The sequence below is a fragment of the Pecten maximus genome, chromosome 5, assembly GCF_902652985.1.
Source record: "Pecten maximus chromosome 5, xPecMax1.1, whole genome shotgun sequence".
NCBI classification, from domain to species: Eukaryota; Metazoa; Mollusca; class Bivalvia; order Pectinida; family Pectinidae; genus Pecten; species Pecten maximus.
The window spans coordinates 15,241,752-15,266,698 of NC_047019.1; the positions used below are offsets into that span (position 1 = coordinate 15,241,752).

The window sequence follows — 24,947 nt, forward strand, 5'->3', positions numbered from 1 at the left end:
GAGTTGACAATGTTTTCTGTCTAAACTTGTCCAAGCAAATCTGGCCAGGGTGGTGATATTTATAAGCTTAAAAATTGATTGAAGTTTAACAAAATGGGAGTCGATCCTTACATTCCATTCCAATTTGGGTTGCCTCTAGTGTTCGAATTAAGGGCGAGTAATGATCATGAAAGTTTTGGAGAGTTGACATACTTTGTAGATTTGTGATTTGGGTCGACTACACACTACGATCTTCATGCCGTTCTCTTGAAGTGACTACAGTGTGTCACATCCCTAGCTGTGGGAGGCTGATAATGGTAGACAATACCTAACGACTTGGTTTGGCTAATTTTGCTGCACATCTCGATATTTTTCATTCGATATTTACTGGACAATCGAGCATTTAAGATCATGTCAAACTGACAATGTTATGTGAGAAACTCTTCAGTTGATATTGAAAAAATATAGAGAGGACTAGATCTAGTTGTTGGGACCACGCACGATCGCGAGGATATCAATATGTGTCGTCTGCTCATTGAGCAGGTAATCAGACACAATTAGTATGCGGTATCCAAGAGAAAGGTCTTAGAGATTCTACAGAATTTCATTTGGTACCATTAGGCCTACTCATCTACTAGTTGGACCTGATGTCATTACAAATATGGGATTTATCTAATGTGTACAACGTGGTCATGTACGACTTCGATGCCAACACTGCTAAGTGTAACCCTCTAAGTCTCCATGTCGATGGTCATAACTCGGTTCCGTTAACACTGTACAATGCATCTCTGAAACTATATACTGACCGTGAACATTCATGCCATACTGCAATTCTCCTCGCCATTCCCTCGCTCCTACCTTCCCGTGGTCAACAGCATGTCGGCCTGCGGGCTCGGGTTGTCAGGCTCATAACAACACTATAACAATGACGTCATCGGGAATTGTATTGTGACGTCACAATACCGTTCCTATAATTATGGATCTGATACTATCTTGTTCGACAGTCTGGCGTACTAGCTATTTGTAAGTTTGTTTTTTTTTTAGTTGCGAATGACAAATCGCGAATTATATATTTCGTTCTCATAAAGTTATTCATCTGTTTAACTATATGTGTTAACCTGGCATAGAGAAGTGGGTTTTATTTCTCGTTTTCGCAACTGTTCAGTAATTTTTTTAAATCATAACGTTGAAAGTTCCTCTTGAATGCTGAATGCTGAGCCAAGAAAGACAACTCTCATACTAATATGCTGGCAACTTGCACGTACAATGCTATACTGATGTTGTTTTTGTTTATCTTTATCTGTTTGTTTGGTATGTGTGTGTGTGTTTTTTGTTTTGTTTTTGTTTTTATATATCCTTGCAAATGACCATGGTAGTTAACAATGCTACAGTGGTGTTGTTATTTTCTTTTTCAATTTGACATGATCGTCGTTAATTTTGTAAGTGCCCGTAAATCTGGGATTTGTATAACGGAATGATATGACTGCATGCAATCTATACGTCCGTAGTAACATTATAGGCAATATGTTTTACATAACTTTTAATTACTACAATCAACGCACTTCCATCTGGATGCGTGCAATTCATGATGTTTAAAAAACAGCTTTATATTTGAATGAAATCTGAAAAAAGTTGTGTTAATAAAATGATACTGAACTAATTTCATATACTATTGATAAGATTAGGGACGTATCAATCATAATGCAATATGAAATAAAAGTTAGAACTAGTTGGTGTAATGATAAATATGATACTGTATCGATCTAACTACAAAAAAGCAAAATAGACAGCGAAGTTTTCGGCAAAAGAGAGACACATGTGGCCTAGTGTATAATTCGTGTTACATTTAGACTTTTTAAAATATTTATTTTGTGTGTTTTTAGTTATCTTCATGGACACGGAATCGATTTCCTTATGTAACAATTGGAGGGAAAATGATACCAAGGTTAATTTTTTTCTGTAATTTACTTTCATCCAGGCAATGATTCCTTAAAACCATTGCCTGGGTGAAAGTAATTATTCCAAAATAAATTACAGAACAAATTGCAGAAATGATCTGGCAAAGTTATATCGACCGAGTGGCTTCAAACTTACTACAATTTACATTTATACCGTGAATGATTTATTTTTTATTTTTCAAAAGTATGTAAACTTCGTGTACCTAGCTACTTACAGAGACATGCAAAAAAGTATTGAGACGCACAATAATTTTACTATAAACATGAATCGCCGATTCAATTTGACAAATTTTCAAAGAATTTTCTTTAAATTTCATACCTAAGTGGAAAATTGTTTCACCCGGTATTTTTTACAAAGTATTCCCGTGCTTAATTTTCTTTAAATAAACGTTTTGCTCTTTATTCTTATACGGTTATACCATTTCTATAATAATCTTGAATCGGCTACCGACAGTAATACCAAATAGTATTAGAGGAAGAAGCAAATAATTCTGTACATGTTTTTTTCATTATAAGAATTCATAGAAAAAAATCGTCAAAATTAATTTAAAAAAAAAATACATTTTGAATGTCTCTTTTTGTATAGCTGTACATATTTGAATAGGTTTTTCATGTCTTTAAGGTTCGTGAAAATAATGAAAATCATATTACAGTGTTTGCTCTCAAGCTCAATACTATTTTGTGGTTGATTGGCTTGTAGGCTAAATTGTGTCTTTCATTTGAATGCATGATGTTCCTTTCGCTCAAGATACCAGTTTAATCTTGGGGCACAACCCGTCGAAGGGCCTCACAAAAGCAATTTAAAAGCGTTTCGAAAACGCAGACTTTCTTCACAACGTCACATCCTGTCCTTTTTTCGCGTGTTGCAATGGCTTCTGGTGGTGAACCCGGGTCTGCGGCTTTATTGCCGATGGTATATGAATATCTGAAAGCAACATGCAAAGACGTTGCAGATAACTTGAAGAAGAAACTAAAAGTTGTAAGTTCACTTGAAATTACGGTAGCCGAAGTCCTCCTTCTATCCTTATATGCTCGATCCACTGTGCTATGTGTGTAGTAAACAGACGAGCACGTGGCTTTAATTCCACAATAGGCCTAGTGGAATGCACTGTATTCCATCTGCTCATGATAATTCAATATTATATGTTTTTAATGATTATGATACTTTATTTGTAAGTGCAATGAATTTTTGACAGAACAAATTAGTCAGATCATGACAACGAACTAGTGTCGATAATACGATCAATGGGGGTTTGTTCATGGTGGGTGTGGACTAGTATATAATACAGTCACATTTAAGGTATTTCATAAACAATCTGAAAGTCTTGTTATAATGAAATTGATTTATGTTAGATGGTGACTTTTAGATGACTGTACAAACCAGGTATAGTACTGTACACCACAACATAATTGGCTGTAATATCAATACATGTACCTTTGTACAACATATGTATAAGTTTCGTTTTAATTTATACGTGTATCATTTTCGATATATACACAGGTTTTGTGTGAATGTTCTCCTTTTAACATTTTGATATAAAAGGAAAGAATTAAAAAACGAAAATGTCAGATAAATATGCCAAAAAAAGTGCCTACCCTGAAGTTATTTTAACGGTAAACCATATAGTCTATTTTTGCAAAAAATGGTAGCAGTATTATCTTGATATCTTTGAACCAATATTAATTCTTCTACAAAATTATTGAATGTACTATATATTCATAAATTTGTTTTGTTTTATCAACTTTTTAATTCATTTTTTCCATTTTACTTCAGAATCCTCCTGAAAGTGGATCTCCTAAATTGCAGGAACTTTACAGTCATTGGAATCAGTAAGCTTTTTGTGGTACTACATAGTGATTTTGCAAAGTAGAATTTTAAGTAAAATTTATGAAAATACAATTAAGTGTTATTCCGTTCTTTTTTCTATGCAAATGAAAACATTCTTTATTTCGTTCTTAGTTTTGAAAGATTTTGTGTAAGCAGACATACACAGTGACAGAACAATTCATCAATGTTAATCGAAATGATAGAAAGTATGTGTGAAAAGTGTGGAATTTAAAATGTGATTTTACTCTTTAAGATGGTATTTAATTTGAAAATAAATAGGTATCTTGTTTAAAAAAAATTTTCTTCACTAATTATTTCATTGTAATTACAGATCTGGAGGAAAAAGAAAGCAGTCTGCTTCAGGCGGAGGGGTTGCAAAAAAATTGAAGACAACAGACTCTAGCAGTGACGACTCAAGGTAGTATTCAGTAGTAACCTTGACAGATATCTGACTTGTATTAGTATTAGGGGGTCAGCAAAGTTGTGCATGTTTGTTCATGTTGCAGGTTAATACTTGTTATGTCTATATGATGATATCTGATAAGTTGCTCTGTGGATTACATTGTGGTCTCAGTGGCCGAGTTGTTAAGGTATCTGTGGCCAACACTTAATCGCTAGCCTTCCACCTCTGGGTTGCGAGTTCGAAACTCGCATGGGGCAGTTGCCAGGTACTGACCATAGGCCGGATTTTTCTTCGGGAACTCTGGGCACTCCAGCTTTCCTCCAACCCCAAAACCTGGCAAGTCCTTTAAGACCCTGGCTGTTAATATGACATTAAACAAAAATTATACCAAACCAAGGATTACATGTAGACTTGCATGGTTTATGAAGTTGACATTCTTACATGATCTTAGATATTACAAGAACCAAAAACAAGCTGAAATCCTGTTACAGATACTGACTTCTGTGAGATGAAATGGTCCAATACATGAATATCTGGCTCAGCAAACACACGCACATGTATATATATATATATTGCAGGAAAATGTTTGTAAAACTGGTATTGTTATATTTTGTAGTGATTCTGACTCGGATGGCGAACCAAAAACAACCAAGCCTAAAGCCAAGTATGGCAATGTTCCACCACCCTCAAGTCTGACCAGTCCAACAGCAACTGGTGATGCCAAGAAAACCCCAAAGAAACGGCCTGCGAAGGACAGTAGCAGTTCAGATAGTGCTAGTTCAGACAGCTCTGATGACGACAAGAAGAAAAAGAAAGCAACTACGCCGGCTAAAGCTTCTGCAATCAAACCTACACCCAGTAAAAAGGCTAAGCAGGAGTCATCAAGTTCTAGCTCAGATTCCAGCTCAGAAGAAGATACCAAAGCAGTCACAAAAGCAAAGACTGCAACTACTCCAGTTTCTAGTAAGGGGAAAAGTGTGTCCAAGAAAAATGATAGCAGTGACAGCGATTCCGAGTCAAGCTCATCAGAAGAAAGTAGCAAGAAAGTGAAAAAGACCAAATTAACCGGAGCAAAGACAGTGCAAAAGAAAAAGGCAGAAAGTAGCAGTGATGACTCTAGCGATTCCAGTTCTGATGAGGATGCTAAACCGGCTGTAAAAGCTAAACCCGTTACCAAGGCTACACCAACAAAGGCTGCTGTCTCAGCAAAGAAGGCTGCTGACAGTGACAGCAGTGATTCTAGCAGTGATTCTTCAGACTCTGACAGTGATTCAAAGAAAAAGACCAAACCTACTTCAAAACCAGCTGGACCAGTTTTAAAGAAAGTTCCTGCAAAGAAAGCCAATAGCAGCAGCAGTAGTGACTCCAGTGATTCCAGCTCAGAGGATGAAAAGGCAAAAGCAACTCCTTCCAAGAAGCCAGTAGCCTCAACTAAACCAGCTGCATCGACAAAGAAAAAGGATGATAGTAGTAGTAGTGATTCAAGTGACTCTAGTTCAGACGAAGATAAGAAAGCGAAAGTAACACCCGCTAAAAAGGCAACAACACCAGCTAAAGCAACACCAGCAAAGAAAAAGGACGATAGCAGTAGTAGTGATTCAAGTGACTCTAGTTCAGACGAAGATAAGAAAGCGAAAGTAACACCCGCTAAAAAGGCAACTCCAGCTAAAGCAACACCAGCAAAGAAAAAGGATGATAGTAGTAGTAGTGATTCAAGTGACTCTAGTTCAGATGAAGACAAGAAATCTAAAGCAAAAGTAACACCCGCTAAAAAGGCAACCCCAGCTAAAGCAACACCAGAGAAGAAAAAGGATGACAGTAGCAGTAGTGATTCAAGTGACTCTAGTTCAGACGAGGATGAGAAAACAAAAGCTAAAGTAACGCCCGCTAAAAAGGCAGCAACCCCAGCTAAAGCAACACCAGCAAAGAAAAAGGATGATAGCAGTAGTGATTCAAGTGACTCTAGTTCAGATGAAGACAAGAAATCTAAAGCGAAAGTAACACCCGCTAAAAAGGCAACTCCAGCTAAAGCAACACCAGCGAAGAAAAAGGATGATAGTAGTAGTAGTGATTCAAGTGACTCTAGTTCAGATGAAGACAAGAAATCTAAAGCGAAAGTAACGCCCGCTAAAAAGTCAACCCCAGCTAAAGCAACACCAGCAAAGAAAAAGGATGACAGTAGCAGTAGTGATTCAAGTGACTCTAGTTCAGATGAAGACAAGAAATCTAAAGCTAAAGTAACACCCACTAAAAAGGCAACCCCAGCTAAAGCAACACCAGCGAAGAAAAAGGATGACAGTAGTAGTAGTGATTCAAGTGACTCTAGTTCAGATGAAGACAAGAAATCTAAAGCTAAAGTAACACCCACTAAAAAGGCAACCCCAGCTAAAGCAACACCAGCAAAGAAAAAGGATGATAGTAGTAGCAGTGATTCAAGTGACTCTAGTTCAGATGAAGATGAGAAAGCGAAAGCAAAAGTAACGCCCGCTAAAAAAGCAACTCCCGCTAAAGCAACACCAGCGAAGAAAAAGGATGATAGTAGTAGTAGCGATTCAAGTGACTCTAGTTCAGATGAAGACAAGAAATCTAAAGCAAAAGTAACGCCCGCTAAAAAGGCAACTCCAGCTAAAGCAACACCAGCGAAGAAAAAGGATGACAGTAGTAGTAGTGATTCAAGTGACTCTAGTTCAGATGAAGATGAGAAATCTAAAGCAAAAGTAACGCCCGCTAAAAAAGCAACTCCAGCTAAAGCAACACCAGCGAAGAAAAAGGATGATAGTAGTAGTAGTGATTCAAGTGACTCTAGTTCAGATGAAGATGAGAAATCGAAAGCTAAAGTAACACCCACTAAAAAGGCAACCCCAGCTAAAGCAACACCAGCAAAGAAAAAGGATGATAGTAGTAGTAGCGATTCAAGTGACTCTAGTTCAGATGAGGACGAGAAATCAAAATCAAAGAAAAAACCAGTTACACCATCAAGTGTAAGTAAAGTGTCTCAAAAGAAAGCACAAGCTTCTAGTAGTTCCAGTGACTCTGACTCTTCAGATGATGATTCTGCTAAAAAAAATACTAAATCTACACCTAAATCTCCGAACATATCTAAAATTAAGAAAGATTCTTCCTCATCAGATTCGGACAGCTCTGAATCTGAAACTGAAACAAAAAACCGTCCAGCAACATCAACCCCAGCTGTGACCGTGAAAGGGAAGGGCGATGATTCCGATGACCATGATTCTGGGGTTTCCTCCAATGGTGACGGTAAAAAGGTGAATACCCTGTCTGTTCTACACTAATACTGTAGAGTAGATATATATAGTAACCAAGCGAAGCTTTTTATAAAGTGACAATAGCATTATAACTATTAACTAATATTTTCCACGATTCTGGGTTTCCTCCAAAAGCAATAGTAAATAGGTGAATGTATTTCTCATATATCTTCCTCACTAATTATACATACAGAATTAAGAGAGTTAGCAAGGACTTCTGTTCCAAAAATCTGTGTGGGAGAGGCAAGAGGCATTTATTTGGAAACCCCTCCACCCATCAACTATTAAATACATTTAGCATAAAGAATATTAGAAAAATGAGGGTTTATTCCCATCCAATTTTAATACAAGTGCCTTCCTCCCCTTCCACACATAATTCTGGAATAGCCCTACGCAAGCTTAACACAATGCACTGACTCTAACATTATAAGTATGTTTGTGGCTGATCAACATGATTTTGGGTTTCCTCTAATTATATAATGGCAATAGCAAGTTGGGTCAACATACTACATATCACACCTGTATTTGTAACTAATACTTTACATACACAAGCAAGCATGTACTGACAATGGCATTATGAGTAATGTTTGTGACTGATAAACATTATTCTGGTGTCAATTCCTTGGTGACTGAAAATTTCAGTAAGTCTAAGCTGATGCAGTGTGTAAACTTATAAAGTTAATGTATTAAATCAGTTAAATACAACATTTGGTAAGCCACCTGCAGCTGCCATGCCAGTCACCTAACTAGTAAAATTGTTTGATTTTATCAATGTAATGAAACTAATCTTTCACATTGAAGTTTTATTATGTAATATTCATTCCCGGTCCCTCGTCTTACGAGCACAACCGTTGGGTGTAGCTTCAGTATAAATACACGCATGAGATAGTGACACTTAATTTGCTGTTTGACTCGATCAACCATAAAGTGAAAATAGCAGCTTTGAAAACTAAAATACATTTGTACAGTACACCACTACTATACATTTCGACTACTCTCACAAATTCTGGTCCATATACAAATACCTGTAATTATATAATAAGTTAAAAGCTACTTAAAAATCTACCAGTTCGAGTTAACAGGATTAGTTGTATATAAGGCCCATATTTCGGGAGACCTTTGAATTTCTAGCAGGTCTGTACTTAAAAATATGCATATGCCCAGAAATTTATGACCAGATTTATGATAAATTTCATCAATAACTGGAATTTTAGGAATATACAACTTGAACTCTTGAAATCTTCATAGTTCCTCTGACAATATCCAGTAAGATAACAAGCTACAGTAATGTTTTATGGTGTTTGAAGACTATGGATCAGTCGTGTGCATCTTGTTTCAAGACACCAGTTTCAACGAATATTGTCACATTACTAAAAATTATTACATTTGCATATATATGTACGCTTGTGAAATTGTATTATGCATGCACCATGCTTGCATTGAGCATCTTTCATTTGTTCGTTGTCATGTAATTTGTCTTAATAATTGCTAAAAACAGGCCATGGAATCTTTTATTAATTGAAAAGTTCTATTGAGATTAAGATGCGATTTTGATTCACCACTCTTTTGATATTGATAGCAGTTAACATTTTAAATTTAAAGTTTAAACTTAATGTGCAAATGCATATATATAATCACTTAAACATTTCTAATAAGAGAATGAAAGTGCACATCATAGGTATAATATTGTCAAATACACACTGCAGTATATGTACAGTAAATAATGGCCATTGTTTTTCCAGATGATGAATGGAGACAATTTCAACACCCCAAAGGATCAAGATACACAGAAAAACACTCCAAAAAGTAAAGTGAGTACTTAGTCATGTATTTCGATAAATTATTTAAAATTTGATCGTCTAGAAAATAAAATGGGTTCTTTGACATCATACAGAGGATAAATTACCTTTACACAGGGTCCCAGTACTGGTGAACCATGGTATCTATCAACTTGATAGCAAGTCTTTGTGAGATTTTTGTACATTTTATTGTGTACTACAGGAATTATACCTTTATTTTTTCAGAAAACTCCAAACACACCTTTCCGTCGTGTGAAATCTGAGCAGATATCGGTTGATACTCGTTTGGGAGACAATTCATTTGAAGCTAAGGTTAGTAATAAGACTGGAGGCTGTAGGGTGATTTTGTATGTAGGCTATGGAGTGTCTCGATCATTAGGTAATCAGGAGTTTGTGTTTGATACCTTGTATCAAAATTCAAAACATCCATGACTTTGAATTTGAGGGAATCTGAGTCTAGATAATTGTAGGGGATATAAAGATGTTGTAGCAGTTTTTTTTCAAAGAATAATTCTGAATAGATACACATACAGAAGCCATTTATTGAATGATGAACATCTTTCGGGTCTGAGAAGTAATGAAGACAACTCTACCCAACAAAATCTGAAATCTGTGATGGCTTCCTGTCTGCATATATATATAATTCTATAGTGTTGTCCTCGGGTGATCTTCAATCTGTACCACCGTTTGAATCATCAATTTAGTCTTTCTCAGCACACACATGATCTTCAGTACCACTGTTTGAGTTGTCAAAACAGTCATTTGCATCGTATTCACTATTGTAATATAAGGTTCTGTATTTAGTTTGTAAAAGTGGATTCTCAAGATAGAAAAGTCAGTAGCGGGTAGGAAATTAACAATCAACACATCAAAGACTTTGTCATAATCTGAATTTAAATGTTTTTTTCAATAATAGCTCACCACCATATAGACAATAGCGTATCGCCCCTGGCAGCCCATAATTACATTACCAAAAAAAGAAAATGAATATCCCGTGAGAGGACCCTTAATGCCCGATACGAATGCACTGCGCATGACCCAAAACCTCACTTCTGCGTATGGCAGCCATCATTCCTGCAGGATTTTGACTTGAGCTTAGTTTTTCATGGGTTTTCTTTGCATTTCAGTGGTTTTTCTGTTGCTTTGCATTTGTAATTTGTTCCATTTATCTTTGTTGACTAGCTATTTCAACTTCGTTTGAACTGTCAGTCCGTTTTTGTGTTGTATTTCGACTATTTCGTCTTTTTGTGTCGAGTGGTTACAGTACACGTGAACTGTCTCGCTGTACTAGTATTTTTTTTGCAAAATACTTCTGAAAAAGTACATACAGAAGCCATTTAGAATGATGAACATCTTTCGGGTCTGAGAAGTAATGAAGACAACTCTACCCAACAAAATCTGAAATCTGTGATGGCTTCCTGTCTGCATGTATAAACATGTATAATCATGTAATGTTATCCACGCATGATCTTCAGTTCCGCTGTTTGAATTGTCAATTTAGTCATTTGCATGTATTGTAATATAAGGTTCTGTACGAAGTTTGTAAAAGTGGATTCTCAAGATAGAAAAGTCAGTAGCGGGTAGGAACTTAACATTAAACACATCAAAGACTTTGACATAATCTGAATCTGAATATTTGTTGGAGATATAAAGATGCTGTAGTACTAGTAGTAGCAATTTTTTGCAAAATACTTCTTAACAAGTACACATACAGAAGCCATTTAGAATGATGAACATCTTTCGGGTCTGAGAACTAATGAAGACAACTCTACCCAACAAAATCTGAAATCTGTGATGGCTTCCTGTCCGCATGTATATAATCGTGTAATGTTGTCTTCGCATAATCTTCAGTTCCCCTGTTTGAATTGTCAATTCAGTCATTTTCAATGCACACGTGAATATCAGTGCCATCGTTTGAATTATGAATCTGAATATTTGTCGAGGTTATAAATACATTGTTGTAGTTATTTTCCACGAAATAATTCTGAATAAGTACACATTCAGAAGCCATTTAGAATGATGAACATCTTTCGGGTCTGAGAACAAATGAAGACAACTCTACCCAACAAAATCTGAAATCTGTGATGGCTTCCTGTCTGCATGTATATAATTCTATAATGTTGTCCTCACGTGATCCTTCAGTTCAGTCCTTTGCAATGCACACATGATTGTCAGTGCCATCATTTGAATTATGAATCTGAGTCTAGATATATATATAGGGGATATAAAGATGTTGTTGTAGTTATTTTTCACAGAATAATTCTGATTATGTACACATACCGAAGCCATTCATAGAATGATGAACATCTTTCGGGTCTGAGAACTAATGAAGACAACTCTACCCAACAAAATCTGAAATCTGTGATGGCTTCCTGTCTGCATATATATATAATTCTATAATGTTGTCCTCGGGTGATCTTCAGTACCACTGTTTGAATTGTCAGTTTAGTGCTTCACATTGTTTTGTAATATTAGATTGTGTATGTAGTTTGTAAAAGTTGGTTCTCAAGATAGAAAAGTCGGTAGCAGAGTCTAGATATTTGTAGGGGTTTTAAAGACAGTGTTTTAGTTATTTTTCATAGAATTTTTCTGAACAAGTACACATACAGAAGCCAATATAGAATGATGAACATCTTTCGGGTCTGAGAACAAATGAAGACAACTCTACCCAACAAAATCTGAAATCTGTGATGGCTTCCTCTCTTCATTTATAAAATTATGTCATATTGTCCTCATGTGTTCTTCAGTTTCACTGTTTGAATCATCAATTCAGTCATTTGTATCATGTTATAATATGAGATTCTGTATTTAGTTGTAAAAGTGGATTCTCAACATAGAAAAGTTGGTAGGAACTTAACATTCAACAAATCAAAGACTTTGACTCTGACAGCATCTGAATCTAGATATTTGTCAAGGTTATAAAGACATTGTAGTGATTATAACAGAATACTTATGTATAATAAGTACACATACAGAAGCCATTTATACAATGATGAACATCTTTCGGGTCTGAGAAGTAATGAAGACAACTCTACCCAACAAAATCTGAAATCTGTGATGGCCTCCTGTTTTCATTTATACATTTATGTAATGTTGTCCCCACGTGATCTTCGGTATTGATCTACGATGTTGCTAAACATATTTGTGTTTTGGCCTTAAGATGAGAAATTAGGAGCCACCTTCTTGTCCTATTTCATTGATATTTTCTTTCTTTTACAGTCTGGTGCCACTGGGTCATGGGGAGAGCGGGCCAACAAAGATCTCAAGTTCACAAAGGGCAAATCATTCCGGCATGAAAAGACCAAGAAAAAGCGTGGGAGTTACCGAGGAGGAGCCATCGACACATCCACTCACTCCATCAAATTTGACGACAGTGACTAGATCGTCAAAGAGACAATAGAATGTGTTCAGACGTACAAGAGATGTAAAAACAATGTATGTTTTAATGATGAAACAGATCCTCCTGTACTCCACCATTGGAGAAAGACATTACAACATGTATAGGTGATCTTCCCAATTATTGGGATATTGTGTGAATTAATATCGATGATACATTACATATTTATGTATTTCAATACTTCGACTGCCTCAAAACAGATTTTGTATATATGTGTCTCCATGTACAGTTCTTACCGGTCTATCACACAAAATATCTACAAACGTTATTTTTAACCGAGATATAAGAGGACAAGATTAATCATATTTTTGTGTTGTCAGCAGTTGATATGTATTACTCACTAAGAACACCGGTGTTGTTGTATATACTTTATTGTCCACAAACTAAGTAAGATTGTACACTGTCTCTTACTTTATACCTCTTTGATTATAGGTTGTCATTCACAACAACATATCACATGTTGCTATTTTTCCATCCAGCATGTCATTCAGCATAGGCTCGTAATGGGATATCTTGTTATTGGTTGATTCCAGAGAATAACTTTTACTTAATGCCTATAGAGGATCATTTTTCATTAAAACAGGTATTTGTAAAAAATTGATCACCTGGGTATCATATTTTTCAGGGAGTTCTATATAGGAAATAATTTGAATCTAGGTAGAGCCACTTCAATATGAATGATGAAGTTGGGAGCTAGTACTAAAAGGATAGAGAGCTGCTATCGGAGGTTGAGGATATTTGAGAATTGCTTTGGAAATTGCTATGTACTGTAGATAAAAGAATTAGTGAACTGAAATTTCTACTTTGTAGCTATAAGTAGTTGAAAAAGAACTTAATTGCTGTATTCATAAAAGGTTTGGGTATTATGGCATTCTTTTTCATGGCTTTTCTGAACTTATTTACATAGCAATAAATATTATAAAAATTCTGTCTGTAATTCGTTTCTTGATAATTCTAATTGTCATTTGATGGATCCAAACACCATATGCTTTCCCAAAAAATAAATGCTTAACACCAAATTGGAGCATAGTTTTCAGTAACATCTGAACAGATTTGCTGTAAAATGATTGGCTAGGAGATTGTTGGATGAGGGAATGTTTACCGGAAGTTGTCAAAGGTGCTAAGATGTTGGTTCATATTCATTTTGTTGGTATCATTGCTTCAATTGTACAATGAAACTGGCATCGATGTTACAACTCTGAAACTCTGTCAGCTCAATAAAGGTTATAAAGCAATTGATGTGGCAGTGTATTGTTTCCTAGAACACCATTTAACAATGGTTAGCAGTTTCTCATCTATCCATCGATTTAAACTTCAAAGTGTAGTTATACACATATGTACATCATATAGACCTGATTAAGATAAAGGATAATTTATTGAAACTGAAGAATATAGTAAAATGCATATCCTACGAGAGGACTCCAGAAATGAAATTCTTTCCATGGTGAGCACATGATAAAAATGTGCTTATTACTCTACAATGTGTAAATATACTGGTACATGTATATGTACTGTTTCAATTAAATAATTTCTGTTAATGACTCCTGTTTAACAGACCTGGAGTCCTCCCATAGGGTAGATATTTTATTTGAATAGGTAGCCCTTAAGTGTTTAATAAAAATCTACATATATTTCCAAGGATATAAAATGAAAATATGATAAGTCAACAGCTCATAAATGTACAGATCATAATTTATTTGACAAAGAAAATATAATTTGTACAGCTTGGTAACGTCAACATAAGTCTAACAAATCCTCATACACCAACAGCATACAAACTAAGTGTTCAGATTTAGTATAGGGAGACTAGGAGTACAATTAGCCTACAGTGACTTAAACAACAGATCAGCCAAAGCCCATTAAACAGAGCTGACGAAATATTGCCGTGTACATTGGTTTGTATGGAGAATTGATTCTATCCTCCATTGTAAAGCACGCCGTGTAATTAATGCGAAAATACCTGATTATGTATCAGTTAGTACATACTATTTATCACAGAACCAGACAGAATGCTGACAGTAATGATAGAATGCTGACAGGACTTTAACTTAACATGAATATCAGATAGCATACACATAACACTTCTAGAAGTGAAATTGAACCAGGTCCGCCTCAAGTCAAAATGTTGGACAAATGATGACATAACATATAATTTGTTAGTGAAAATTTTGCATTTACAAACCCGAACTCAAATTGGATTCACCTCTTCATTTATTACATGTTCCTATATGACAAAGATTTAATTACATATTTCCATAGACACTTTTTTTTCCTTTTCAAATTGAATGGACGGATCATTGAGTTGATTGCACATAAAATATCATACATCCTATTATAAAAGTAGAAAATATACTTTCGGTAAATCTGCAATGCCTGAGTTTGTGAAAGCAGCAGTGGTCCTGGGGTTATTTAGTCCTTGTTCCATTTGTGAATTAAATGTTCACGCATTATATTTTAATAAGTGTTAATTATAGAATTCTTTTTGACCTAGACGTGAGTAATTCATTTATTGGCATTTTGTGATTTTTGATATGTAATACTGAGTTATATATACAATATAAACAATAAAGGGAGATAATGCATTCAGTAGGGTAGCAAGGTTTACAATAATTCATAAATTCTTTGACATGATTTATACACTTTGAAAAATAGAAAACTACAAGCTTTCCATATATATATATATCTATTAACAATACAACTTTATATACAGAAATATACCAAAATATTTCTTATGCTGTTTCACGGATTGTACAGATTCCATATTCTGTAATAAATATCATAAATATCTTTCATATCTCTTAACAAATATCACAGTTCTTATCAATAACAAGTACATCCATTAACAACAGGTTCTTTATTTGTACGTTATATTTTAATGTACTACACAGCAGCACTTCAATGACTCTGAAATCACTCCCAAACATCTCACATTTGTTTTCCATCACAGTTTGGAATAAATTCCACATGTTTCTTAAAATCTTTATTGATATCCATCTTTATTGATATTCATTCTTCCGATATAGTTGTATATTATATTAATTTTTTTCAACATCACGAGAACTGGACAAGTTTACGAGGGACTAGATTTGCTCCCTTGATTGGTGACGACACTGCAGTGGTTAGCAATCGAATGTTTTCACGGATGTAATTGACCCGTTCCATTCTGAGTCGGGGGTCAGGGTGTGGTCCAGCCATGGGTTGGGTGGAGATCCCTCGAGGTGGATTGTACTGTGGCAGCACACCTTTTACATTGTAGCTCCACTGCATGTCGGGTGTCTAAACACAAATATACAGGGGATTAACTATGTAACTACCTGACAAGCATTTGATGTATGTATTAACACATACCATAGAATGGAATTTGGAGAGGGAAATCCATGTCACTTGCAACTACAACTAAGGAGGCTGGGTCTTCTTGTATTAGATGGTGGCTTCCACACTAAACAATATATGGAAGGCCCATTGCATGCCATCCAGAGAAATCAGGGTAAAGTGTCTTTCCCAACACAACCACCCCAGCACAGAATTAATTATGCAAAATTATTTCAATTGGCAATTTAATTTTCAAATGACATTTTAAGGAATTTCTAGTCTTTAAAAATTTACTTCTCAGGAATAATACAATTGTAAAGTGAATTTGTTTCTTGACTGTTAGCCAAAAACTTTGCCTCTTTCACCCATAAATCTTACAGTAGTAGTGAAATAAATTGAGAGAATTATCTCGTCTATACACACCTGTATAATCATTTTAGCCTGATATAGTTTGCCGTAGACTGCTGGTTTGAAGTTGATTTTGAGCAGTGTTCCATTGGTTCCCTGTGGTAGGAGTTCGCCAGACTGTGGACTTACAAGAAACTCTGGATCACTTCCCGCCGCAAAATATGCATTGTATATCACAGGGTGTCTGCAAAATAGGATATTAGTACAGGAATAATGGAGAGGTCAGTCACTTCATAGTATATAATTTTGACTAATTTCATCAATATCCAATAACTTTTTCTAATTTTCCTATGACAATTCCATAGAAAAATTCCTACTGTATAAAATACATCTACGTTTTGCCTATAAAACATGAATCTATACAACATGTACTCTTTTAATTTTGATTGTTTTTTTGTGTAAATGATCATTTATACCTATATAGTGGTATCAACATTTATATTTATGACACCAAACAAAACATGCTCAAATATAGTGTAGTACATTTATGTCCCTTGTATGAATAGTAGAGTGTTGCATGATGTATCAGCTCTTAACACATGCACATATTCATTTTACAAAAATATTTTAAGACCTTTGATTTCTAATTGTGGCATTATCCTTAAAATCATGCAGAACGCACACAACACATGATAAAGATAGCATCTTTAAAGACTAAGGACACAATGGATTGAATCCCCCGGACACAAGAGACACCTTGCTATACTTACTTTGCCTGACTGGTGAGTCGGAAGCCTACACTGGATTCCTGGTTCAGGCCAGTGGCCTCAATGGTGATAGTGTCGTCTGTTGGTGGCTCTGCTGCCACAAACCTCAGGGGGAAGCGCCACAGGCCACCTGTGGCCGCCTTCACCACCAACTCAACATTATGGCTGTAACACAAAATGAATAAGTATTGCAACGCAGTAATGTCCAAACATGTGATTTACAAATATTATATTCTGACATGTCATATAGATTTTGTAATGTCTGATGATCATATCATGAAAACAGCTGTTTAAAATGGCTACATTCAAGCCAAATATCTATCCTACCCCAGTTCTCTGATATATCCAGTGAGCTAAATTTGGCAAACACTTTTAAGGATTACGGTACATTTACTGGAAATAAAGCGAGATAAAAAAACAAGGGGGCAATCTTCTCACCTCATTGGTTTGAAGGGTGCATACACAACATTGTACACGAGGATGACGAGGCCGGAGCTGGTGTCGCGCTGTTGACGAACCAACGTCACAGCCACAGAATTCTGAAGATTCTCCCGAGCCTCATTGTCAGTGAAACCCAACTCGTGAACAAACTCTTCTGCTGTGGCTAATGCTGTAAACCAAAGTGTTACAACATGTGAGATTATCAAATTAATATTGGTGAAGAAAAATGTGTCTTCATGCACTTATGTAGAAATATCTTAATATGTATTAATTTGGTTTTGGTTATGAAATTTGTATGAATAGTATAAAAAAATTAGCATGGATGTATACTACTTGGATACTGACTTGTATTGTTATTGACAGAAACAAAATTAACGTTTTAAAATCACTAAAGGGAGAAAACTCAATACATTTTAAAACATTGACAGGTGTTTTCTTAGTGAACATGATTTTTTTTTATTGAAAGAATCTTACTTTCTCCAATCACCACACCATCAGGGACCTTGGGTTTCTGGTTCTTCGGGGTAACAGATCTGGTTAGAATGCTTCTCTGAGGACCCGAGCTGGCTGGGGCCACACCTGCTAGCGTGACCTCTAACCTCTCCTCCACACGGTCCCTAGCCTTGCACTCGATGACCGCCCCCTGTGTGTCCTTCGCTGGTTTGGACTCTGGGATGCCACTAATGGGGTAGACCCATCTGATCTCCTGGAGACCATCACTGCCCGTAGTGGACAACTGGTAGCTGTCAACAAACAATGAATATACAGTACGTGAAAAGCAGAAATAATTGTCTGTACAATTGTCCTCATGCAGTTTCATCAATATTCCTTATATCATAAAGAACATTTCTTACTAAACTTATAATCTTAGAATTCACTAAAGTATTTAATGGAAATTTTTCCTTTAAATCTAATAGTACTTCCTTATGGAAACTTTATGTTGTGGAATATCTCTAAGTTAACATTGGTGAAACTGATGAGCCAGCTAGGTTCTATGTATAATTTATCTAGCTAGACTGCACATCACCAGGACCAGATATATATATATATATATGTATACTATTCAGAATTTTCAAGAAATGCCAGTTTTATTCACACAAAAACTTATATTTTGACTGAAAGATTCCCTGATATTTTGTCTGTACAACAGGCAGATTAACATGCTGCAATTTTCATTTCAGCAGTCGGGGGCCTTTAATTGTTATATGCAGACAGACTGGTTTGTCAAATTATTAAATACAACATTTCTGGCATAAATCTTGATGGACCTGTTAATACAGGCATAGAAATCTGTACCAAGATATCAACATAAAAGCGCTAAGCCTGTCCTTATTTCATAAACAAACAACTGCTCCATGCAGTCGGCGAAACTGTTTGGACTGCAATAAAGGAAAACGGACGGCCTACACAAGTTTATACCGGCTATACTGTATGGTTGACCTACCCTTCATTATCCCGAGGAGCATACTGCCATTTTCCGTTGTTCTCTTTCCGTACCACCACTGTACACAGAGCATCATACTTCATCATCTCTGTCGGAGCAAAGCATACTGGGATGTCCAGTGTGGATTTTGGTCCGACTCGGATCATATTTCTGTGTTTGAGTAGCAAGCAGAAGGCCGAATCTTCATCCATTTTATATGAAGGACTTGTTTTCCCATTCATCAATCCTTCAATCTCAGAGTTGGTGTCTACAATGGAAGATTTTTTTCAGAAAATTAAGAAAAATATCAATCATTTTTATTTTTTAATTTGAGAGTAAAATTCTGATCAAATTATGAAGAAGCAATTAAAAGAAATTTTGTAACAAATTCTACACAGGTATTTCAATTTTAGCTGGAGTCTAGGAAAACACTTTATAATACAAATATGTATATGTACATAAGATCAATTTCTGGCACGAAAGTCAGTTTCCATTACTATATGTTACCTATATGGCTGAAAAACATGGCAATTGTGAACGTCACTCTCTGCTCCATAATGATCAAATGTATATCATAAACTAGAACTGTCGTCCAGAGGGCCAACTCATACCCCCCGCTCCTGCAACCCCCATCGTTACTATGTGTTCATTTATACAATAAACGAGATATACAGTTAAATCTCACTTAGTCGTATTCAGTTTTCTTGGTTACCCTAATTCTTTTTTTATCTATATTATGAATAAATTGTTGTACATGACATTATGAAATGATTTCACATGAGAAAATCTTTTCAATTGATCAATTTATAACAAAGAAAAAATTAAAAAGGTTATGAGAAAGCAAAGGTCTGTGCCCTGGTTACCATGGTATTTGTGCCCTTGGTTACCATGGTAACCAAAAAATTACGATGTTATATAGATTACACACATCTACAATGTATAAGGGTTATTGTCAAGAAGTTTCGTTGAAATCGGATAAGTAGTTTAGGAGGAGTAGTCGGTACATCGTTGCATCTACAGACGGACAGACGGACAGACGGACGGACGGACAACCTGATTCCAGTATACCCCCCCTAACTTTGTTGCGGGGGGTATAATGATAACTGGTAGAAATCTACATTGTACCCACCTCTCAGTAAGATGTCCACAAGGACAGCATGGTCCATTGGGTTACGGAAGGGGATGATGAGAGTGGTGTTGGACCCAGCCTCTGTAAATACGCTCACTGGATCCTGAGGGAGAGGCAGCAGCCCTGTCCCTGAAGCGATGAACACCCATTCACCAAGCTGTGGGCAGGAAAAATAACATTTAACTGCTATGATCATGTTTTAACAATAGTTCCAGCATAAAAAAATATTGATATACATTAATGTCTGGAGAATATATGATTTTTCTTCTTTTTTTTACAGTATTCAACTTAACAAGCGCACAGTGCTTTTAGAATAAAACAAAAGAGAAACTATTGTTCATGTAAAATCAGGGTTGGAAAACAAAACAAATCATTATAATTAGAGTTTTTTAAGTGCTTCTCTGGAATGTATATTAATCAACAAAGAGCAAAAAAGCAATATTTTTATGGATTTCAATTAAGCACACCCATCCTCCTTCCAAGAAAAGCGTGAGGATATGCTTCTATACAGACAGATGCTCTTATTACGACAAATATTACAGAAGTCTAGATCATCACCTTCCAGAGATTAGAAGGTTATCTATCCGTCAAATGATTGAAAACCTTTCTTCTCACCTGTTCACTATTGAAGATGACCTTAGTCAGATGGTCACCCTGCCCCAGAGTGGACGGCATGAAGTGGATGGGCACCTCGATGGAGGAGCGTGGTCGCAGCACCAGAGGCCGTTCATTGTCACGCTCCAGTGAGAAATTATTGGTGTTCGACATCGTCGGGATCAGCTCCAGTGTCTCATCTGTTGGGTTCTCCAATAAAATTGTCTGCTTTGTCCACCTGAAGCAGAAATAGAGCAATTGAGCAATTGAGATTTAACAACAGTTCTGAAATTATGGATTATGGGAATTTCACACCCAAGTTTCACATTACGTAAAGCTTTAGGAATAAATTTGCTGGTTTTCAAAGGTAAATATTGTGATATGATATGCCTATGCATCAAAATGAAATTACCTTCCCTATATTGATGCAAGACATAAGAACTTAACAGACAACTTAGGGACATATCACATTTTACAGGAAAACATGGATAGTACATTATATAACCTACAAATTGTACGTATGTCTAGTGAACACCCTGTACGAGGCCATAACTCTATGTAGAGCACTTTATAATCTAGTCTTCACTCTTACGACTTGTCATACAATTTATACATTGTAGTTATTAACTCTTCAAAGTATACAGAGTACATGTACACACTACATTTCCCTTTACAGACAAAAAGTGAAACTTACCGCCCGAGATCACACTCCATGTGAGGAAGTGTAGTCTGTGGTGGGGGCTCGGCTTGTAGACGAAGGTCGTACCAGAACTCTCCAACAGTCTCATGGTAAAATATCAGACTGGAATTTAGATTAGATATGATGCAGGTTATCATTATCTGACATCATGATGCAAATATGCATTAACACTTAAAATCAAAACTTGAAAAAATATCATATAAGTACTGACAAAAGCTATTCTTAAAAAAAACTTGAAGAAACCATTGTCACACCATTTTATATTTGGTATGATTATGTATTGTTTCATCATTGCCAGACTTTAACTTAAGATTTCAATCAAATTATTCAAGAAAAAAATGATGATGCATAAAAAATAATTCATAACTTGTACAAAAGGATTGTAATAAAAGCCATGAGAACCTACCTTCCCCTCTGTTTCCCTACGATGGCCGGCGCATATATTACAGTGTACACATCCTTTTCTCCAGCATCCAGAGTAATGCTGGACGGTCCAGAGAGGTTACGTCCCTCTATCTGGGCCTGTATGGTGATGCTGTTTGGTGTGGGGTTTCTCACAATCACTTCTATCACTGCCTTTTTCTATAACAGGTAAGATTCACAGAATGATTACAATTATCTAGCTGTTACAAAAACTGGATTTACAGAGGTTATGAATATAACATCATTTTGTAGAGATTGACCATCAATCACTAACTAAGCTTTAAACCAAATAAAAAAAGTAAAGTTTCTCAGACCATTTTTTTAAAGTTAGTGAGGGATGCAGGTACAGTGTACTTATTATACCAAGGTATATATATATTTTTTTTAAATATCTCCAATCTGTGATCCATTCTGATTTCATTTGTTAAACACAGAGAAAAATTTATTAAGAAAATGTATCAGTTATATTTTTTAATGCTGCAGAGGTGTGGAAAAAGTTTTGTACATCACAGGTATTACATACCTACTTAACTATTTAAACTTTACTGAAAGTTTATATACCTGACAAGCACAGACAACAGACATGATCCGCTCTGGTGGTGGGGGTTTCACATGGACCTCCAGGGAGTACCAGATACGGTAACCATAGTATTTCCTGCTCTCCTCATCCTCATCCTCGGGAATTTCATCTCCGTCACTGTCCACCTCACTGTCAAGGTAGAAAATTCAATTCTTATCATGATGTTAAAGACTGAGGTAGAATTTTTTAAGTAACTTTGTGTTAGGTAACAAATTAATGTCACATATATAAAGCTTTTTTTTCTTTTTTTTTTATAAAAAAATCCATTTGAAAATATTCTATTCTCATCTTGGACAAGTGTAACCCACATCTCACCCTAGGGTTTAGAGTGGGGTTTCCCATTCAAAACAAGTTCCATCTCAGACTGAGATCATGATATCAATCTTGAGAGGGTAAATGTTTCTATTCGTTGACAAAAATTTAATATGCTTGTTTCATTCAATTAAGATTTTGAATTTAGTTAATAACTGCATTAATGAATTACCAGAATTTCGGATACATCATATGTAATGGATAACAAGCAGTGTAAGATCAACACACATGTATTTTTCTCTGACTGATCAGTAAATATTGATACTTACATGACTGGGTTCTTGCCAGCGATGAAGGCGACAATGCCTTTGTAGACACCTCGTTTAGAGGGTGTGAGGGACATGTTGTACACTCCAGTCTTACCCTGGAGTACTGTCAGGGAAGTGTTTCCACTCAGGAATGGCAGATCGGACTCAACCTGGGGAGAAAGGGAAAATTATATAATAGCAGGTTACACTCAACCTGGGGAGGAAGAAAAATACACAGAACAGCAGGACAAACTCACCCTGGGGAGGAGAAGAGATACACAGAATGACAGGTAACACTCAACCTGGGGAGGAGGAGAGATACATAGAATAGCAGGTCACACTCAACCTGGGGAGGGGGAGCGATATATAGAATAGCAGGTAACACTCAGCCTGGGGAGGGGGAGCGATATATAGAATAGCAGATCACACTCAACCTGGGGAGGAGGAGATACACAGGATGGCAGGTCACACTCAACCTTGGGAGGGGGAGCGACATATAGAATAGCAGATCACGCTCAACTTGGGGAGGAGGAGATACACAGGATGGCAGGTCACATTTCACCTGGGGAGGTGGAGCGACATATAGAATAGCAGGTCACGCTCAACTTGGGGAGGAGGAGATACACAGGATGGTAGGTCACACTCAAACTTGGGGAGGAGAGATACATAGGATAGCAGGTAACATTTAACCTGGGGAGGTGGAACGACACATAAAACAGCAGGTAACACTCAACCTGGGGAGGTAAGAGAGGGTAACTAGAATAAAGACAAATGAGAACAGATTTGGTTTGGTAATGCAGACATTAATTATCTGTATTCACAATGTTAGTCTTTTACAGATTCTTCAAATAAAATAAAAAGAAATTTAAATAAAGTTTATAAAATACTCAGCCTGATGAACAAACATATATCAACTTACTCTATAACACATTTTCTTCTTGGTTACATTTGGAATCTTCAGGATATGTGATGTGCTGGAAAAGAAGAAAAATTAAAGTCAGTAAAAAACATCAAGGATACCGGTTTACTTCAAGGGTAGATAAAACATTCTGTAGAACTGAACATTAAATAAACATATCTATTGTCAGACTGACCTTTTCTTAGCCTCACATTTGATGACCACATGATCAAGTGCAAGTGGTTTCTCCGGACGGCCATGGAGGTGGTAGATGTGCTCCGTACCATCTTCAGTGTTAGTAAGTATCAGCTTTCCCTACAAATCAAAGATTACAACTGTAAGTCTAATGTCTTACAATTAATCATAGATTAATCCTGATAACTTTGTAAAATTAAAAATATTCATGTATATAAATTTATGAATAAAACAAGACTACAGAGCATTGAGTTTACTAGGATCGATGTTACACTCTGGCATCTACAGAGTTGCTTGCACACAAAATTTACCAACTGTAGATAAATTAGATAGTATATCAGATATATACTGTCCAGGAAGTTATGAAGAGTGAACCACTCTCGTACATTAACACTATTTTGGAACTCCACTATCATAAGAGGTACAGCACACTCAAAGTTTTAAAGAATTTTGATGAAAGCTAGTCAAGTGTATATAGTGTATGAGATATACTCCAGACAATATGTAATACACACCAACAAACTGACCAATTTGTTTTTTGCAACTTATATCCATTTTAGATAGTTAACTGGTGAGGACTAGTAACAATATACTGACCTTGACCTCAACCTCGTTCTGAGGTTTGAAGACCAGCGGGTAGGTGGTGGGGTTGTATGCCTTCACCAGCACTGTGGGGGGTCCGTAGAACCCAGATCCCTCTATGGATGCTTTTAGTGGCCAATCATGATTTGTCATGTTTACCTGTGAAATAACATTTTATCAAGAATGCAGAACATAAACTTTGGCAAAAACAACTAAACCGTTATGTTATTGTTAACTTATTGGAAACTCATGTTCTATTTCTAAATTTGAAGAATTTTGTTTAAGATTTAACAATTTTTGAAGTATTTTACCTTTAATACAAAATATTACAATATTTTACATCAATTTTGAATATGTCTTTTATT

General features: G+C 36.0%; 2 protein-coding genes across 4 annotated transcripts in view; one reads left to right on the forward strand and one right to left on the reverse strand.

Annotated features, from left to right (window-relative positions):
• Positions 1-2,779: 2,779 nt before the first annotated feature.
• Positions 2,780-13,866, forward strand: LOC117327273 (nucleolar protein dao-5-like). Of its 3 annotated transcripts, none has more exons than XM_033884192.1 (8): positions 2,780-2,916; positions 3,712-3,767; positions 4,097-4,183; positions 4,785-5,730; positions 5,830-7,434; positions 9,177-9,245; positions 9,459-9,545; positions 12,453-13,866. In XM_033884192.1, exons 1-8 carry the CDS (start codon positions 2,806-2,808, stop codon positions 12,612-12,614), a joined length of 3,123 nt encoding a protein of 1,040 aa, XP_033740083.1. In that variant the 5' UTR covers positions 2,780-2,805; the 3' UTR covers positions 12,615-13,866. The 3 variants fall into 3 exon arrangements, with proteins under 3 accessions (XP_033740083.1, XP_033740082.1, XP_033740081.1); XM_033884191.1 differs by having other exon boundaries at positions 2,786-2,916; positions 5,830-7,149; XM_033884190.1 differs by having other exon boundaries at positions 2,786-2,916; positions 4,785-5,628; positions 5,746-7,434.
• A 1,238-nt stretch (positions 13,867-15,104) lies between these two features.
• The window catches only part of LOC117328320 (cilia- and flagella-associated protein 47-like), a 43,530-nt gene continuing 33,687 nt past the window's right edge, over positions 15,105-24,947 (reverse strand). Inside the window, exons 50-64 of the mRNA XM_033885844.1 lie at positions 24,598-24,741; positions 24,002-24,120; positions 23,827-23,881; positions 22,929-23,077; positions 22,329-22,476; positions 21,751-21,926; positions 21,339-21,446; positions 20,666-20,882; positions 20,051-20,207; positions 18,943-19,189; positions 17,973-18,241; positions 17,496-17,667; positions 17,061-17,222; positions 16,366-16,534; positions 15,105-15,906 (exon numbers count right to left, since the gene is read on the reverse strand). Coding sequence (XP_033741735.1) covers positions 15,682-15,906; positions 16,366-16,534; positions 17,061-17,222; positions 17,496-17,667; positions 17,973-18,241; positions 18,943-19,189; positions 20,051-20,207; positions 20,666-20,882; positions 21,339-21,446; positions 21,751-21,926; positions 22,329-22,476; positions 22,929-23,077; positions 23,827-23,881; positions 24,002-24,120; positions 24,598-24,741 — 2,517 coding nt within the window. The 3' untranslated portion in view covers positions 15,105-15,681. The remainder of the gene's footprint in view (positions 15,907-16,365; positions 16,535-17,060; positions 17,223-17,495; positions 17,668-17,972; positions 18,242-18,942; positions 19,190-20,050; positions 20,208-20,665; positions 20,883-21,338; positions 21,447-21,750; positions 21,927-22,328; positions 22,477-22,928; positions 23,078-23,826; positions 23,882-24,001; positions 24,121-24,597; positions 24,742-24,947) is intronic.

What these genes read in the sequence shown, in the direction of transcription:
- LOC117327273 (XM_033884192.1), top strand. Translation starts at nt 2,806, where the DNA reads ATGGCTTCTGGTGGTGAACCCGGGTCTGCGGCTTTATTGCCGATGGTA. An exon ending in CAACACCAGCTAAAGCAACA is followed by an intron (nt 5,731 to 5,829) that starts CCAGCAAAGAAA and finishes AAAAAGGCAACT; the next exon opens with CCAGCTAAAGCAACACCAGC. An exon ending in ACAATTCATTTGAAGCTAAG is followed by an intron (nt 9,546 to 12,452) that starts GTTAGTAATAAG and finishes TTTCTTTTACAG; the next exon opens with TCTGGTGCCACTGGGTCATG.